This window comes from Diachasmimorpha longicaudata, chromosome 13 (assembly GCF_034640455.1).
Source record: "Diachasmimorpha longicaudata isolate KC_UGA_2023 chromosome 13, iyDiaLong2, whole genome shotgun sequence".
NCBI classification, from domain to species: domain Eukaryota; kingdom Metazoa; phylum Arthropoda; class Insecta; order Hymenoptera; family Braconidae; genus Diachasmimorpha; species Diachasmimorpha longicaudata.
In genome coordinates, this window is record NC_087237.1 from 2,502,721 (window position 1) to 2,516,488 (window position 13,768).

At 42.1% G+C, this 13,768-nt stretch overlaps 4 protein-coding genes across 10 annotated transcripts; 2 read left to right on the forward strand and 2 right to left on the reverse strand.

The window, feature by feature from the left end:
• Positions 1-8: 8 nt before the first annotated feature.
• On the forward strand, positions 9-2,141 carry LOC135168333 (histone-lysine N-trimethyltransferase SMYD5). The gene is made up of 2 exons (XM_064132395.1): positions 9-229; positions 658-2,141. Exons 1-2 carry the CDS (start codon positions 185-187, stop codon positions 1,768-1,770), a joined length of 1,158 nt encoding a protein of 385 aa, XP_063988465.1. The 5' UTR covers positions 9-184; the 3' UTR covers positions 1,771-2,141.
• On the reverse strand, positions 2,034-4,275 carry LOC135168335 (uncharacterized). Of its 2 annotated transcripts, XM_064132397.1 has the most exons (5): positions 3,855-4,275; positions 3,546-3,730; positions 3,321-3,378; positions 2,714-3,167; positions 2,034-2,592 (listed from the first exon to the last, which is right to left on the reverse strand). In XM_064132397.1, the coding sequence occupies exons 1-5, from the start codon at positions 3,862-3,864 to the stop codon at positions 2,289-2,291; spliced, it is 1,011 nt and encodes a 336-aa protein (XP_063988467.1). In that variant the 5' UTR covers positions 3,865-4,275; the 3' UTR covers positions 2,034-2,288. The 2 variants fall into 2 exon arrangements, with proteins under 2 accessions (XP_063988467.1, XP_063988468.1); XM_064132398.1 differs by lacking the exon at positions 3,855-4,275 and having other exon boundaries at positions 3,321-3,454; positions 3,546-3,678.
• Positions 4,276-4,396: 121 nt separating this feature from the next.
• LOC135168338 (uncharacterized) lies at positions 4,397-5,801 on the forward strand. 2 transcript variants are annotated; one of them, XM_064132406.1, is made up of 3 exons: positions 4,397-5,132; positions 5,354-5,503; positions 5,568-5,801. In XM_064132406.1, the coding sequence occupies exons 1-3, from the start codon at positions 4,691-4,693 to the stop codon at positions 5,699-5,701; spliced, it is 726 nt and encodes a 241-aa protein (XP_063988476.1). In that variant the 5' UTR covers positions 4,397-4,690; the 3' UTR covers positions 5,702-5,801. The 2 variants fall into 2 exon arrangements, with proteins under 2 accessions (XP_063988476.1, XP_063988475.1); XM_064132405.1 differs by having other exon boundaries at positions 4,399-5,132; positions 5,354-5,801.
• A 110-nt stretch (positions 5,802-5,911) lies between these two features.
• Positions 5,912-13,670, reverse strand: LOC135168324 (putative uncharacterized protein DDB_G0277255). 5 transcript variants are annotated; one of them, XM_064132365.1, is made up of 14 exons: positions 13,374-13,670; positions 12,394-12,505; positions 12,158-12,291; positions 11,992-12,090; positions 11,386-11,493; positions 11,130-11,243; positions 9,911-10,591; positions 9,290-9,755; positions 8,427-9,015; positions 7,600-7,722; positions 7,054-7,492; positions 6,568-6,768; positions 6,380-6,499; positions 5,912-6,252 (listed from the first exon to the last, which is right to left on the reverse strand). In XM_064132365.1, exons 3-14 carry the CDS (start codon positions 12,233-12,235, stop codon positions 6,064-6,066), a joined length of 3,207 nt encoding a protein of 1,068 aa, XP_063988435.1. In that variant the 5' UTR covers positions 12,236-12,291; positions 12,394-12,505; positions 13,374-13,670; the 3' UTR covers positions 5,912-6,063. The 5 variants fall into 5 exon arrangements, with proteins under 5 accessions (XP_063988435.1, XP_063988431.1, XP_063988434.1 ...); XM_064132361.1 differs by having other exon boundaries at positions 13,148-13,670; XM_064132364.1 differs by lacking the exon at positions 13,374-13,670 and adding an exon at positions 12,586-12,968.
• Positions 13,671-13,768: the final 98 nt, after the last annotated feature.

Sequence of the window (13,768 nt, forward strand, 5' to 3'; positions counted from 1 at the left end):
CCACAAAAAAAATAAGCATTTTTGGAGGCCACAACTATGCGATAAATCCGAATTTTCTCGGATCGAAAAATCCGTTTTAATTGACTCTAATAGTAACACTTCTCAAAACATGTATGGAATGCGTTCGAGGGTAACACTTCAAACTTGCCAAACGTATTGACAGGACTTCACCCCGAAATTAATAATGGCTGATCAGGACTATCAAATCCGGATAATCAACAATGAGAAGGTAAACATTTTAGTTGAAATAAATAGGATTGAACAGCCCTTCAGAAGGAGTGGGATTAAACGGAAATGATTAACATGATCAATATTTCCTGACCCAACGAAGGGATTGCAATAAGTCAGAGGTCATTTTGAAATGTACAAAAAGACCTTGAAAATGAAAAAAAAATTGACAAATTTCACTCTGCGAATCTCCAGTTATTCACCATTGAAAGCAATTGTTTGTGAACGCCGGGGTTAACATTGATCTCCAGTGAATCATGAAATATCTCAAGATTGGCAGAGTGAAAATGACAAATTCACCATTTATTCTCAAGATAATATTTCAGGCTTTAAAATGAGAACACACTCGTCCTAATCCCTTCATTTGTTCCGAAGATATTGACAATCTAGTGGAGCGGTCCTAACCTCACCAGAAATTTTTCTTTTCAGGGCAAAGGTCTCGTAGCACTTCGGCCATACAACGCTGGTGAAATAATTCTCCAGGAGAAGCCATTGGTTTGTTGTCAGTTCGCCTGGAATGAGGATTACCAATACCTGGCCTGTAACCACTGCCTAACGCCTCTGGAGAGCGCTGAGGAGAATGCCAGAAGGCTATCCGGGAACATTAATCTAATTCTCCCTTATCCGGAGTGCTGTGAGACAAAGAAAGAACTGATAGTTGAGTGTCCAACATGTGGAGTAAAATACTGTAGCGATGAGTGTCTTACTGAGGCCTTCCAAAAGTACCACAGAGTCCTATGCCTCCAGTCCAGGGAGAAGAACGAGAATCATCCCCTGGTGCAGATGAAGGAGGCTTGGAAGCAGATGCACTATCCCCCTGAGACAGCCACGATAATGCTTCCTGCCAGGATGATTGCATTCATCAATCAAGCTTCAGACAAAACTGTTGCCCTTTCAACATTCAACCAGTTCTGTCACAAGACTGTCAACGAGGATGAGGAGATTGCCCACAATCTCCTGGGGGAGAAGTTCATCGGGCAAATCGATGTTCTCAGGCAAATGATAAAGGGCGCTTTGGACGATGGCGATGTTCCCCATTGGTTCTCCCCCGATGGTTTTCGAAGCCTTCTCGCCCTCGTGGGAACAAATGGACAGGGAATAGGAACCAGTGCATACGCTCGATGGGTGAAGAACGTTTCAGGTTTGGAAATGCCGGATGACAGGCGAATGGAGATTGACAAACTCATCGACCAGATTTACGACGCCATGGACGAGGTCGCTGGAACATTCTTGAATAACGAAGGCTCCGGCCTCTACACCCTCCAATCAGCCATAAACCACAGTTGTTCGCCGAATGCCGTTGTCGAATTTCCGTACTCCAACAGCACTCTGGTAGTAAAAACCCTTCGACCCATCCAACCTGACGAGGAAATTTGCATTGGATACCTCGACGAATGCCAACTAGAACGCAGTAGAGTGACGAGACAGAGAATGCTCAGCTCGCTTTATTTGTTTAACTGTCATTGTGACAAGTGTCTGCAGCAGGCCGACAACGATGAAGTCTCATCTGATGAAGATGATGATGACATGTACACTTCATAGTTCCATTAGAACTGAGACAGCATGAGCAGTGACTTCTACATCGTGTAGATTTTTTGTATCTAAAGGACTTTTCCTCTCAATCGTTGTTGAATAGATTTTAAATAGGTCAACTTCAAGGTTTATTTTCAATTCTATTGTCTAATTTTGCATTCAGCTACTTCAAACAGGTGTTTAGGGATAAACGGAATGTAATAGTTTGGAGTTTTTCAGTCTCTTTCCATCATTTCTTCAATATTTTAAATTATCAAGTTTGTGATGGGCCATTTTTATTAATTAATGCAATTTATTTCATAAAAACATTCCTAAATCAACAGTCAACATCTCCAAATACATTTACAGATTAAATAAATCCACTCTGCATTTCTCTACAATTGGTCATTATGATTATTATTACAATTGAAAAATCAATTATTCACGTATATCACTGGGAGACTCTCTCACAGTTCGTCAGATATAATAATCAGAAAGTGTTGAGGCTGGTTTTTTTTCAAAATCATATCACGTGAGTGCTACTTGGATTAAAGCTTCACTGTTAATTGATTTTTTCCAGTCACCATGAGCTTGGTGACGTAGTTGGGCAGTGGACTAACGAATATCCTTTTCTCGTACAATCTGAGCAGGCTGCCAGCCACGTCATGGCTCTTGAAATCCCATGCTATTTTAATTTTCTCGTCTGGAAGGGCGGCAGCTATTTCTCTGTCAATCCAGGATACTTCTGTTCCGGTGATTTCCAAAACGTCGATCGTAGGGGGTTCGTTACCAAAACATTTGCTTATGTACTCTCTTCTCTGTTTGTGCTGTCTAAAATCTGTTCCTGTAGATCTGAAGATTCAATGAACGATTAAAATGGGGATGTAAACAAAGTTTTAGAGATAATTTATAGTTTTAGCTGGTGAACAACATTTTTGCTCATTGTCAACTTCATTACGAATGAAAAACTCACTTGGCAATGGGTTCGGAGTCTCCATAAATCGGTGAATTGCACAAATTTCTAAACTGCACAACTCCCTGTTTCTTCAACTCCAGCATTTTACTGAGAGATTTCAAGTCCCTTCCCATAAGCTTGAGTTTCTTACAGGTCTCGTACCCCAGTCCCTCGACGATCGCCTGTAAAAATTCCTTCGTTGCACCCTTCTTCGCGCAGAAGAAGTGACCGTGTCTCAGGAAGAGGGCGAAGTACACTGGCAGAAGCCTCTTGGACCTCTTCCTCTGTGACATGGAGACGAAGGTTATCCCCTGGTGCGTGACGATGTTGATCGCCATATCTATCTGGAGTAGTTGAAACGCCTGAGCCATTCTGTCCTGCATTTCTCGATTGGGAATTAATTTCTGGGAGGTTGTGGTCCCCAGGAGCTCGTAGCCATACCAAATCTTTTTCCTGTGGTGTCTGCTTATGTCTAATAACATTAAAAACATTGTAAATTGTGGAGTGAAGAGGGAATTGACATAGAAATAGTTCTATTCAACACTGGGGAGTATTTTTACAGAAAAATGAAAAATAAAAAAAATCTTCAACAGTAAACTCACTTCAAAACTTTATATCCACTTACCGATCACTTCCAGGACAGCCAGTCTCTCCTTGAGCTCCTTGTCATCGATGTTGTGTTTCTGTAAATCCACCAAAACGATCAGTACACTAGAATCTGATCTACGATCTCTGAGCATTTAATTTCCACATTTTTTTCTGTCAACATGACCTCAAAGAATTAAAAGAGGATGAAACTATGATTTCGTTAACTCTTCTCCAAAGCTCTGAAGCTTCTTCTGGTAATTACCCTGATGGTTTGCTCGATGATTCTGAATGCAGAAGCTGTCGTGAAGTTGTCATGATTCCTGATGAGCCTCTTTCTGACATCATTCCAGGAAATCTCCGGGAAATGGGGCAGCACCGAGTCCTCGAGCTCCTCGAACTTAAATTTTTTAATAGTCGCAGTCAGTTGGCGTTTGACATTCAACGCAGCTGGAATTAAATGATAAACAATTCCGTGAACAGGAGAAGATCGACATTCAAAAAACCGTTGACACATAACCTCAAAGCCGCTGTCTTTTGCCGACAGACAGCCACAAAAGCTGTCAACACTCACCAGGAGGCATTTCTACAGGTCACATAAAGTCCGTTAGGCATTTGGTAATGAACATTTAAGACGAAACTAACTTAAGAACTCGGCGAATTTGTACAAAATTTGAATATTCGCAAAATCCGTGGGAGATGCAATCGAACGCAAGCGCGGGGTTTGGGCGGGACGACCATTCCCTGGGGATTTTCATGAACTCATAAATTCCCTAGAACCTAGGGATTTTTAATGTTGGCAAGAATTTGGCGGTTTTGTCAAGGAATGAGTGTGGACTCTACTTCAATCCTACTTTATTTATAAATAGTGAATAAATAACTGAAAATTGTAATTAAGTAGTCGTTAAAGGAGAATCCATGAAGCTTATCATATAATTTCCACGACGATCACGATTATAGAAAACTAATTAAGCAAAACTATCTTCAACACTGGGCTAACGATTTGATTTTAAATCACTCGGTAAAATGACGGCATTTTTCGGTCACCAATGAGCGTCTACATGTGAGTGGGGGGAACCAGAAGCCGACAAGCGCCGAAGGATCTCCATTTCAGTTATTCAGTTGGGTAAAACAATCGTAGAAACCGGTCGCCTGTTCCCAGGTCTTTTCCAAAAGCCAAAAAATAATTTCCCAAAATTAGAAAACACGTCTCCAGGAACATACACCAGCCACAACGACAAGCCTGACTGATCCCCATTAGGTGGACATCTCCTAAACTCTGTTAATAACCACACAATCACGACAATTCATTCACCCGACTGCATCGGACGCTCAACAAGCTCTTAAAACACCCCACAACATCAGCCAATTCCCAACACCGACTCCCGATCCTCTGATAAATCGTAAACAATGTCGGGGATGAGTGATACGAAGGTGCTCACCAGCGCTATTGTCCCCTCGTACATCTCAAACGGTTATTATGGTTATGTTGCACCAATCCGTGATTTTACCGATTGTGGAAGTGGTTCACGAGCTGAAAATACAAGTGTTTGTGGCCAGAATTATCACATCTCCAACGAGTCGAGTCTGACGACAACAGAAGGATTGGAGAGATCTGTGCACTATCAGGGGAATTATTACAGTACCATGAGCATGGATATGGAGACTGATGAGCTTGGTATGGGCATGTGCTGCCAAAATAACCATTACGTGATTCCAGAGATGCCGAGTGGCGGGAAGGTGCTGGGTGGTAATGAAGGCATGTGTTTTCATCGTCCCAGTCGTAAACGCAACTCTGAGCAGTGGGGAGGGACCGACAGAGGGGGAGTTGGCTTCAAGAGGCTCAAAGCAGGTAGGAGATGTCTGTGGGGGAGAGGAGGGGTGGGATATTTGTTGATTACTGAAGTATTTACTGGTCAGTTGGTGCCTTAGCTGGGTTAGGTTAATGTTTAGTTAATTGTTCTAATCACGACCAAATAAATTCATAAAATATTTTGATGATTACCTTCAGCTCATGTCGGCAGAGTAATATTTGAAATGAAAAATGATAAAACACCGACTATCGTTTCAGAGGCAGTGGTAACAGCCGCGTTGACCATGGCCCCACAGTGCCAGGATCACCCCAGATGCACAATGGCATGTCACCACTTTTTATGACTCCCCAACCACTGACACTGACGTGCCACTCGATTCTGGCCAACGATTGCTGCACAGGAGCAGCAGGTAAACCTCATAATTGTCATTTCGTTAATAATGAAATTATTGATTGTGAGAGAGTGAGCGATAGGTGCACCAGTGCACACCAGCTGCATGAGACAATGCTCCTGGAGACACATGGCTGCTCGGTGTATCATCATCAACGCCAGCAGCTCATTGACAATGGTACTGTTGAGACTGAATTCTGATTGTCTCGTTCATTAGTTTAAGTGACTTTCTTTTGAATATTACCTGCGTGCTGAGAGGCATTTATTGTTAGTTAAATGAACATTGTACTTTAAATAAATATTTACTTTTCTACGAAGTTCAAGATGATGTTATTTTTTATTTTTAATGAATGGATATAATTGTAGTCCAGGGTCTCCATGTGACTAGGTCAATGTTTTTAATATTTACCGATGAAGAAGAAATGCCTTATTTCACGTTTGAAATACTTCACTAGTTTATTACAACCAATTAAGAAATAACGTTACAAAGACTTGAAACGACAACACTACAACGAAGATATCAATAATGAGTTGAAGCTCATCGACGAGAGGAATGAGGGGCGAGGGGAGGAAGCGCTGCTAGTGATGGAGGAGTTTCGTGGGAATTCTGTCCAGTGTGGAGTTTTCACCCGAGGCTTCTTGGTCGTTTGGATCGTGACCAGGGAGTGATTCTCTCTCGGGGTCTAGACCTCCTGCTCCCGGACCTGGAGCCATGTGGGAGGGGAGCTCGGTTTCTTCTCCATCGTCACTTCCTTCGTCGAAGGAATTCTTGAAAGCAAATAATGAGTAGTTTAATTGTTTTCCTTTAATTTACTGTAAAAACCTTCCTTTAAGACGAATTTATTCTCAAAAAATTGAGTCGAAGAAAAATAATAAGTAAGTAAATAGTAAATACCTGTTGATCACTGGACGCGTCCGGGCGAGACTGATCCGCCTCCGCCAAGTCCTGGTTATACCCGCCGGAAATAGAGGACATCGTGGGAATAGCATTGACATTTTCCTGCTGCATTGCCACCTTACAACCCAGCAGATGACACCGATTAAATAAAAATTCTCTAGTCACTCCTGATCTCAATTATTTACCTCAAAGTCCAAATGCTCGGGGAATGGCGCAGCAGGGCTCTGCGACGGCGGCATTGGTGGAAGCTTCTCCCAGAACGTCTCAGTAAAGAAACTCTGATTGTCAGCGGAGACGAGAAACATCGGCATTCTACGTGCACCAGCATCAGAGTCATCATCACTGGATTGAGTACTCTCACTGGACGTCTGATCTGGGACCTCATTCTGCAACTCAATTAATTTTTTCACCATTAAAATAATAAAAAGGTGATCCAATGTGTGATCATAAAAAACTATAACTATAAGGTTTTAACAAAAAAAATGCAGAAGATCATTTTTAGATAATTTGAAAACTAAAAAGAATTCTTATCACATTTTTTTAAGTAATACTTTCTGAGATATCTCCAAAAAATTAAACCAACAACGTGAAATTTAAAATCACATTGAGGATATCTTTAAAAAATTATTCGACAAATGGTTAAAAAGTGTTTAAAAAATTGTCATCATCACCAGAGGATTGCTGGAAGTCTGCATGGCGTGGAGTGCCCTCAGCGACCTCAGGAGTCTCGCTCGGAGTCTCTGATCGTCACTGATGGCTTTGATCTCCTTGAGAATGATAACGAGATAGTCTGGTTGGCTCTTGTTTGCAGCAACGAGGGAGACCAGGACGTCCCGCAATTCCGCGTTGAGATGACGAAGGGAGTAGATGTCTTCGTTGGTCTCCGGGACTAGCCGGTAGGAGGAGGGTGCGTCCTCCCAGAAGTTCTCCACCTGCTGCATCTGTGCAGCCTCGTTAGATAGAATATTCGTCCTGGATGAAGGAATCTCTCGGTCGTGGGGCTGAATGTTGGACTGCATTTGGAGGTTCAGGGAGTATTGGGCGTCCGAGCCCGTCAGAGAGGGCAGAGAGAGATTGTCAGCTGCGTGCTCACGATTTCTCTTGTCTCTTCTTTAAAGTTGAATTTTACCAGTTATTTGAGTTTAACAAAATATTTTAGGGAAAAAAATTAAATTTTAAACGAATTAATGTATCATTATTTTGTTTCAATTACTTACAAATGAGAGACATGAAGTCCACTTGCTGTTGCATTAGTTGTTGTGTTAGTATTGCTAGACGGCCCTGGCATTGAATCACTCAACGTTTTAGGGGTTCCAGACAAAAGATTCTGTCTGGAGTAACTAGAATCCACAAAACACCAGTAACAATAATTAGTAAAAAACGTGCGAATAAATGTCACTCTATCGAAAAATCAAAACAAAAAAAATCACTGGGAAGTGAATTGCTGACAGGAAATTTTTATTTGTTATTTAGGAAAAAATAAGGAAACGGAGGAATGAAATGGAGGTGATAAAACCACACGTTGGAAAGGGAAATTTCCCTCGATTAGAATTTTTCATCAGGCTTTTTACATACCTGGTACCTACCGGCTCCATCGTTATTTACGAAATGTTCAGCCCCATCGAATGTTTAGAGATGTAGCAATAGAATGGGATAAATGAATGGGAAATACTGGGAGGGAGTGGACATATGAATGACTGGAGATTGAATCCGCCATTCGACATAAAGATTGCAGACATTTTATTGATCGACGTGGTACATTGAATAGCCCATCAATTCATCATTAATTATCAATTGTTTTCTATTTTTGCACCTAATTTTTCGGTCAAAGGGAGAAGTATTCATTTCATCGTTAATTTTCGATAGATTTAGATGAATTTGGAAAGTGACAGAGCTGTATTTCACTTGGAAAAAAATTTCCAAGTGATTTCTAAGACCCCGAATATTCCGGAAATAATATCTAATGATTTTCTCATATTTATGTCTCCTATATTTCTAATAAAAATCTCCAAATACAATTGAGGCGCATGATCTTGAAAATTACCTTCGAAAATTGTCCCAGTAGTTGTTGGCTCGATTGCCAGGTGGTACCTGATTGTTGAGCTGCTGGTGATTGTCGTGCTGATGGGAATTGGCTGACGCTATGATAGGTGGATGAGCTGGTGTCTGCGAGGTGCTTGGAAGTGAGACTAGATTCGGCAAGGATGAGCTAGGTGGAAGTGTGGTATCCAGGCTGTTTTCCAGGTGATGAATGGACCGACTGAGGTTGGAGTAGTCCTCACGATTCTCACTTACCCCAGGTCCAGGTGCCTGGGCCTGGCGAAACTGCTGCTGCAGCTGACTTATTGCCGACCTCATTGACTGGAGCTCGCGCTGCTGCGCCCAGAGGAGCTGGCAGCATTGCTGCATCGTCGTGCTCATCATTTGGAGCTGCTGAGCCTGCGAGCTCATCAGTAACTGACGGTAGTACTCGGTAGAGTGCCCGGGACCTTGGGGCTGAGACACTGGGGGCGCTGAGACGTTCCACCAGCTCGGGGGAAAGCCGCCATCCATCGCTGGGACGTGGGGACCGATGCCCAGAAGGTTGTCCGTGGTTGATATGCCGTCTACACTCTGCTCGTTTGAACTGCCGACTAAAATTAATTCAGGGGTAAGTCAGAGGTGGCCAGGGAAAGGATAGAGAATTCTTGGAAGAGAAATTGGAGAACACAAAATTTTTCTCCCAATTAAAATTAATTTTCCCTTTAAAACATCAAAATCCATTTTCTTTACAAAAATAATAATAGTAGAACAAAAAAATAAATAATTAAATTAAACAGTAAACCGAAACAGGATGGACTGCTGGAAGCTAGACCCAATGCTGCTGCCAGCACGAAAGATTCAATAAATAACTAATATAAAACGCACCAATAGCACTAGGTCCAGGCCAAATATTAGCAGGTGTACTAGTGTGGCTCCTGTGTGAATTGGAGCCCCTCCTACTCCCCCATCCAGCAGCTCCAACGTCTCGATTGACACTGGACGACTGACTCTGATCTTTACGTACCAAATCCTCAATCTGGCGTTTTTTATTCTGTGCCCTAGTCGCCTGAGACGTCGGTCCCTGGCCCTCAAGAATCCCCAATGTCCCTGCCCCCTCGCCATGGGCATTGTTGGTGTTGTTGTTGTTGTGATTGTTATTATTGTTATTGCTCTGTTTCTTGTCGGAGGGGATGAAGGCAGCGAATGAGGAGGGGGAGGTGGTGGCTGGGAGGAATAGCACTGGAGCTGAGGCCTGAGGTGCCGAGAACGACGAGGGATTTTTCAGACGCTGGAGCTCAGCTCTCGCTGACTGGAGAAGGACCTGTTGCTCCTTTAATTCACGAGTCACGGCCTGAGTGGGAAAATTTAATGAATTTTCTGAACCGTAGGAATCGTCGATTTCTCAATTAAATGAACAATTTAATTATCGACTTAAATTATTGAATTTATTGTCTGAATTATTTTCGCCCCATCCCCTCCCCCAAAATAATTATTAACAATTAATACCTGAATTTGTTCGACAGTCAGTTGCTCCTTGGAATTATTGAACGTTCCCTGTCCCTCATTAGTCTCACTGCTCCTGTCAAAGGAATTGAAAGAGACGCCCACATCTGCGTCCTCCTCAACGTCTCCATTCTCGCAGCATCCGTTGATTCCCTCAGGATCAGTTTCAGATGTTGAATTGAAGGCATCCCTGACCCTGGTTGCTTCCTCCATGAGTCCCTTGAGGTGTGCCAGCTGGGCCTTGAGGACCTCCAGCTCAGCAACTTTGTCACGTTCAGTGTGCTTTGAATTTTCAGAGCTGCAGCTGGCCCTGTCCGACATCTCCACCGCCTGTAGTTCAGAAACAAGAGTGTCCATCTGCTTTTTCTTGTTCTGTAGCTGCGTTAATTTGCCCCTCAGGGCGATTGTCTCGGTCTCGAGTGCGTCAGCGTCATTGGCCATCTGCTGCTGGGAGCGATTCCCGTTGTCGTAGGGCAGGGGAATGGCCGCGGTAGCCTGTTCATTCTCCTGGAGAAGCAGTAGCTGCTGAGCCTGACGTGCCTCGTTCAATCGCTCACGTACTCTCAACTGCATTCCAACGAGGTTCGCCTGGTGCTCCTGGAGCTGCGCAAGTTTACGCTGAGACGCCTCCATCTTCTTACGGAGCTTCGACTCGAGGGGTTCCTCCCCATCCTCTCGATCGATCTGCGATAATTATCGTGTTGTTTATTTATGCTTTTATTGTTGATATCTCCGGATTAAACGATTGGATTTGAATGAGTCAAGACTCATATTACAGATTGAAAAAATATCTTTAAAATAAGATGTGAATGGAAGGGTTTCACTCAGCCATTCTCGAGTTATTGCCAAATAAGAAATTGCAGTGAGTTCCTGAGTTTACGATGAAGCAATAATTTCAGATATTCGTTAATTACACAACGCCATTGATTGGGTTAGTTAACAACAGTAAACGTAAAAATTCAGAAAATGGAGATTTAGTGATTTCAGAGATGGCGAAAGTCGAGAGAAACCGATGAGTCTTTAATCGTCAATAACTTTAAATGAAATGGTTTAGTTTGAATGAATCGAAAGTTATTTCAAAGCTCGATAAGCACCCTGGAAAATGAAAAAAAACATCAGACCATTTCGCTCAGCCATTCTAGAGTTACTGATGATTGAAGTTCTCTTCTCGAAAAATAATGAGTACTGATTAGTGAATGAAATTTGTTAGTTACAAACGCACCCTCTGATTAACATTAGATAACATATAATTATCTTGAGACCCAAGCATGTCTAGTAGTTCAGTGAAACACTTCATTTGGCTGGAACACAGGGACTGGCGGTCATCGGATTTCAGCTAAAATGTATGCTCATCGTTAGTGAAAACTTCTCCCATGAATTTTGCAATAGAAATGCAGGTTAGAAGCGAGAAAAAAAATCGATTTTGCGAACGTCAATCGTTAATAATGCTACTGAAATGCATATTTAGGTTATGACACCTCATCTGGCAGCCCACGATAGTCCTCCAACAGTTTAGCCAGTTTTGTCTCACTGTCACACAGATCCTCCACCATTTTAGCTAGTTTATCGTGTTGAGCACGTGCACGCTATTTAAATATAAATATGAGTAAAAATAGGTACGCGGTGAAAATACCCTGCACACCCAGAGAAAAAGTCGATTCTAACGCTACATTTATTTATTTCACTGAAAACTGTGAAATTTATTGATTTTCGTTTACATTTTTGTGCACAGAAAATACATTTTTGGTTTAGATTCCAAAAATAATTTTTTAGGGGCAATTAAAGACTCTTCATTTGTTACTTTCATTCACTTTGATAACAATTAACTTGTCGTCAATGTAGTAACCCAGAACAACCTTTCAGATGCTTCAAATAAATAATTTATCGTCGTCCAAAATTTTTATTCTATAAATACTCGATAATATAAATTTTTAACTGGAATTTTGCTGACAACTTCTTACAAGAAATCGGAAAATGTTGAGAATAATTTCTCAATAAACATCAATTGATCAAGTAATTAAAATATTTTTTCTTTGGGTGAATAAATGGCAGATCAAATATTTGAAAGAAAATGAATTACTCACCGGATCCGAGGATTGGTTCAGCGAATCCATCATCGTCGACGTCACTCTAATGTAATCTCGGATCTGATTCAGCCGGCTCTCCACCTGACGACGATCTGGCTAAACGACAAAAAACGACAAATTTGTTAAATTTGATTAATGAATCGCCGAGGTGAGAATTTATTACCATTCTGTCGACATTCGTGGGCTTTGCATTTTGGAGGCTGGGGGGCGACTGGGCTCGTGAGTCCATCGGTTGAGCCATTTCCTGCCAGGGAATGTAGTCCTCTCCAGTATAATTGTACTGACGATGGGATGACGCTGAAAATTATCATGTCATTTCTTTAGAAGCTCCTTCAAACAATGAAATGAAAAAACATGAAGTAAACAACACAAGATAAAAAGCAAAAACCCAATTCATACCGATATCAACAAGATCCTGATAAGAAGTGGATGGAACTGACGATGTTGACCTGGTGTTGCTATTCTTCGTGCTCCTCCCAGTCTCTCGGTCGTTCACTGGCTGCCAATCCAGCTAAAACATCCACCGTATGCAATGCTCAAAAGAGAAAAAAATATCAGATTGATATCAGAAGGGAATTTATCTCCATTTACTCCAGTTGAGCTCCAAAGTTCCTCGTCTCGCGACAGATATTGCGTCGGATTATAAATTGAATCGACCGATAAATATCAGATATTACATGGGCGATTGAATTTCAGTGGACGATGAGGAACAGACGTCTGAAGAAATGCTCCTCAAATGCATCGACTTAGAAGTCTCTGGATATGTATTCTTAGATAGAAATTCTCCCCACTGTTGTCCTCTTCTATTTATAGGGGTTTCATTCTTTAGTGGTGAACTAAGACTGGCGATCTGAGAGCTGTGCAACTGCATGATTGTCATCTAGCTATTCAATCGCTATTTTTTGTGGCTAATTACTCATAATTGAGTTGTATGGGATTGATAAGTTCTTAAAAATCGTTAAGAGAGGGTGGGACAAAATGGAACTACTTCAATGACCAATAGTTCATCTGCGGAAAAAAATGGAATATTTTTTTATTTCGGAGCTTTGAACCAGAACAAGGAAACAGATTTTCTGTCTGCGCGTTAGCGTCTCCTAGAGGTACCCCAAAACAAGCTTGAGACCGGTTACCGTAATTAACCAAATAAGCATACCAAATTGTTGGGGTGTAGTTGTCGGTGGTAAACAGTCCTGCCCACCTGCCTCGTGGCAGTGGGGACGTCTCGGTTGCGATAATTTCTTCTGTTGCTCTTGGGGAGTGTTCCGGTTTTCCGGGGACCATCGTTGACCCCAGGAGACATGGTGACTACCGCACTTGCTTCCCACACACTTAAATTCCCACAGATATCATCCTTCGTTCACTTCGATCACTCAACCTACCAAATCACCAGATGTTCGCGACTCGAATGAATTAGTTGTCCTGAAGAAATTGTCTCCAGCCTCTCCACTAAAGTTGTTCTCCAAGAATTATGGGGTAACAGGCCTCAAAGGGATGGAATAATCATCATCGTGATCATCCCCCCTGCCCGGCACTTCGCGATTATTTGGTGGAAGTATTAATTAATCAAGTTTCTATGAAAAAAAACAATCCTTGACGCATTTTTGACACCTGGGGCGAGACTAGTTGCAGTTAATTTGACAGACGAGAGCGAGAAAATGCCAAATTGTGTCTGGTGTCGTCGCCATTGTTTGAAACTGCGCAAGCTCTCACACAGTAAATCACCAGAATCTGGGGAATTCATTGATTCTAGAGTCTAGAGGAGTTTTTACCTCAG

Bases quoted from the DNA above. Each gene is read 5' to 3' on its own strand.
- LOC135168333 (XM_064132395.1), top strand. From the start codon at position 185: ATGGCTGATCAGGACTATCAAATCCGGATAATCAACAATGAGAAG. The intron at 230-657 runs GTAAACATTTTA...TTTTCTTTTCAG, and splicing joins GGATAATCAACAATGAGAAG to GGCAAAGGTCTCGTAGCACT.
- LOC135168324 (XM_064132361.1), bottom strand. From the start codon at position 13,294: ATGTCTCCTGGGGTCAACGATGGTCCCCGGAAAACCGGAACACTCCCC. The intron at 11,494-11,991 runs GTGAGTAATTCA...ATATTTAAATAG, and splicing joins TGAACCAATCCTCGGATCCG to CGTGCACGTGCTCAACACGA. The intron at 6,500-6,567 runs GTAAATAATTGA...CTGGGTTGTAAG, and splicing joins CCGAGCATTTGGACTTTGAG to GTGGCAATGCAGCAGGAAAA.
- LOC135168338 (XM_064132405.1), top strand. From the start codon at position 4,691: ATGTCGGGGATGAGTGATACGAAGGTGCTCACCAGCGCTATTGTCCCC. The intron at 5,133-5,353 runs GTAGGAGATGTC...ATCGTTTCAGAG, and splicing joins CTTCAAGAGGCTCAAAGCAG to GCAGTGGTAACAGCCGCGTT.
- LOC135168335 (XM_064132397.1), bottom strand. The intron at 3,379-3,545 runs GTAATTACCAGA...GTGGATTTACAG, and splicing joins TCATCGAGCAAACCATCAGG to AAACACAACATCGATGACAA. The intron at 3,168-3,320 runs GTAAGTGGATAT...TAATGTTATTAG, and splicing joins GGCTGTCCTGGAAGTGATCG to ACATAAGCAGACACCACAGG.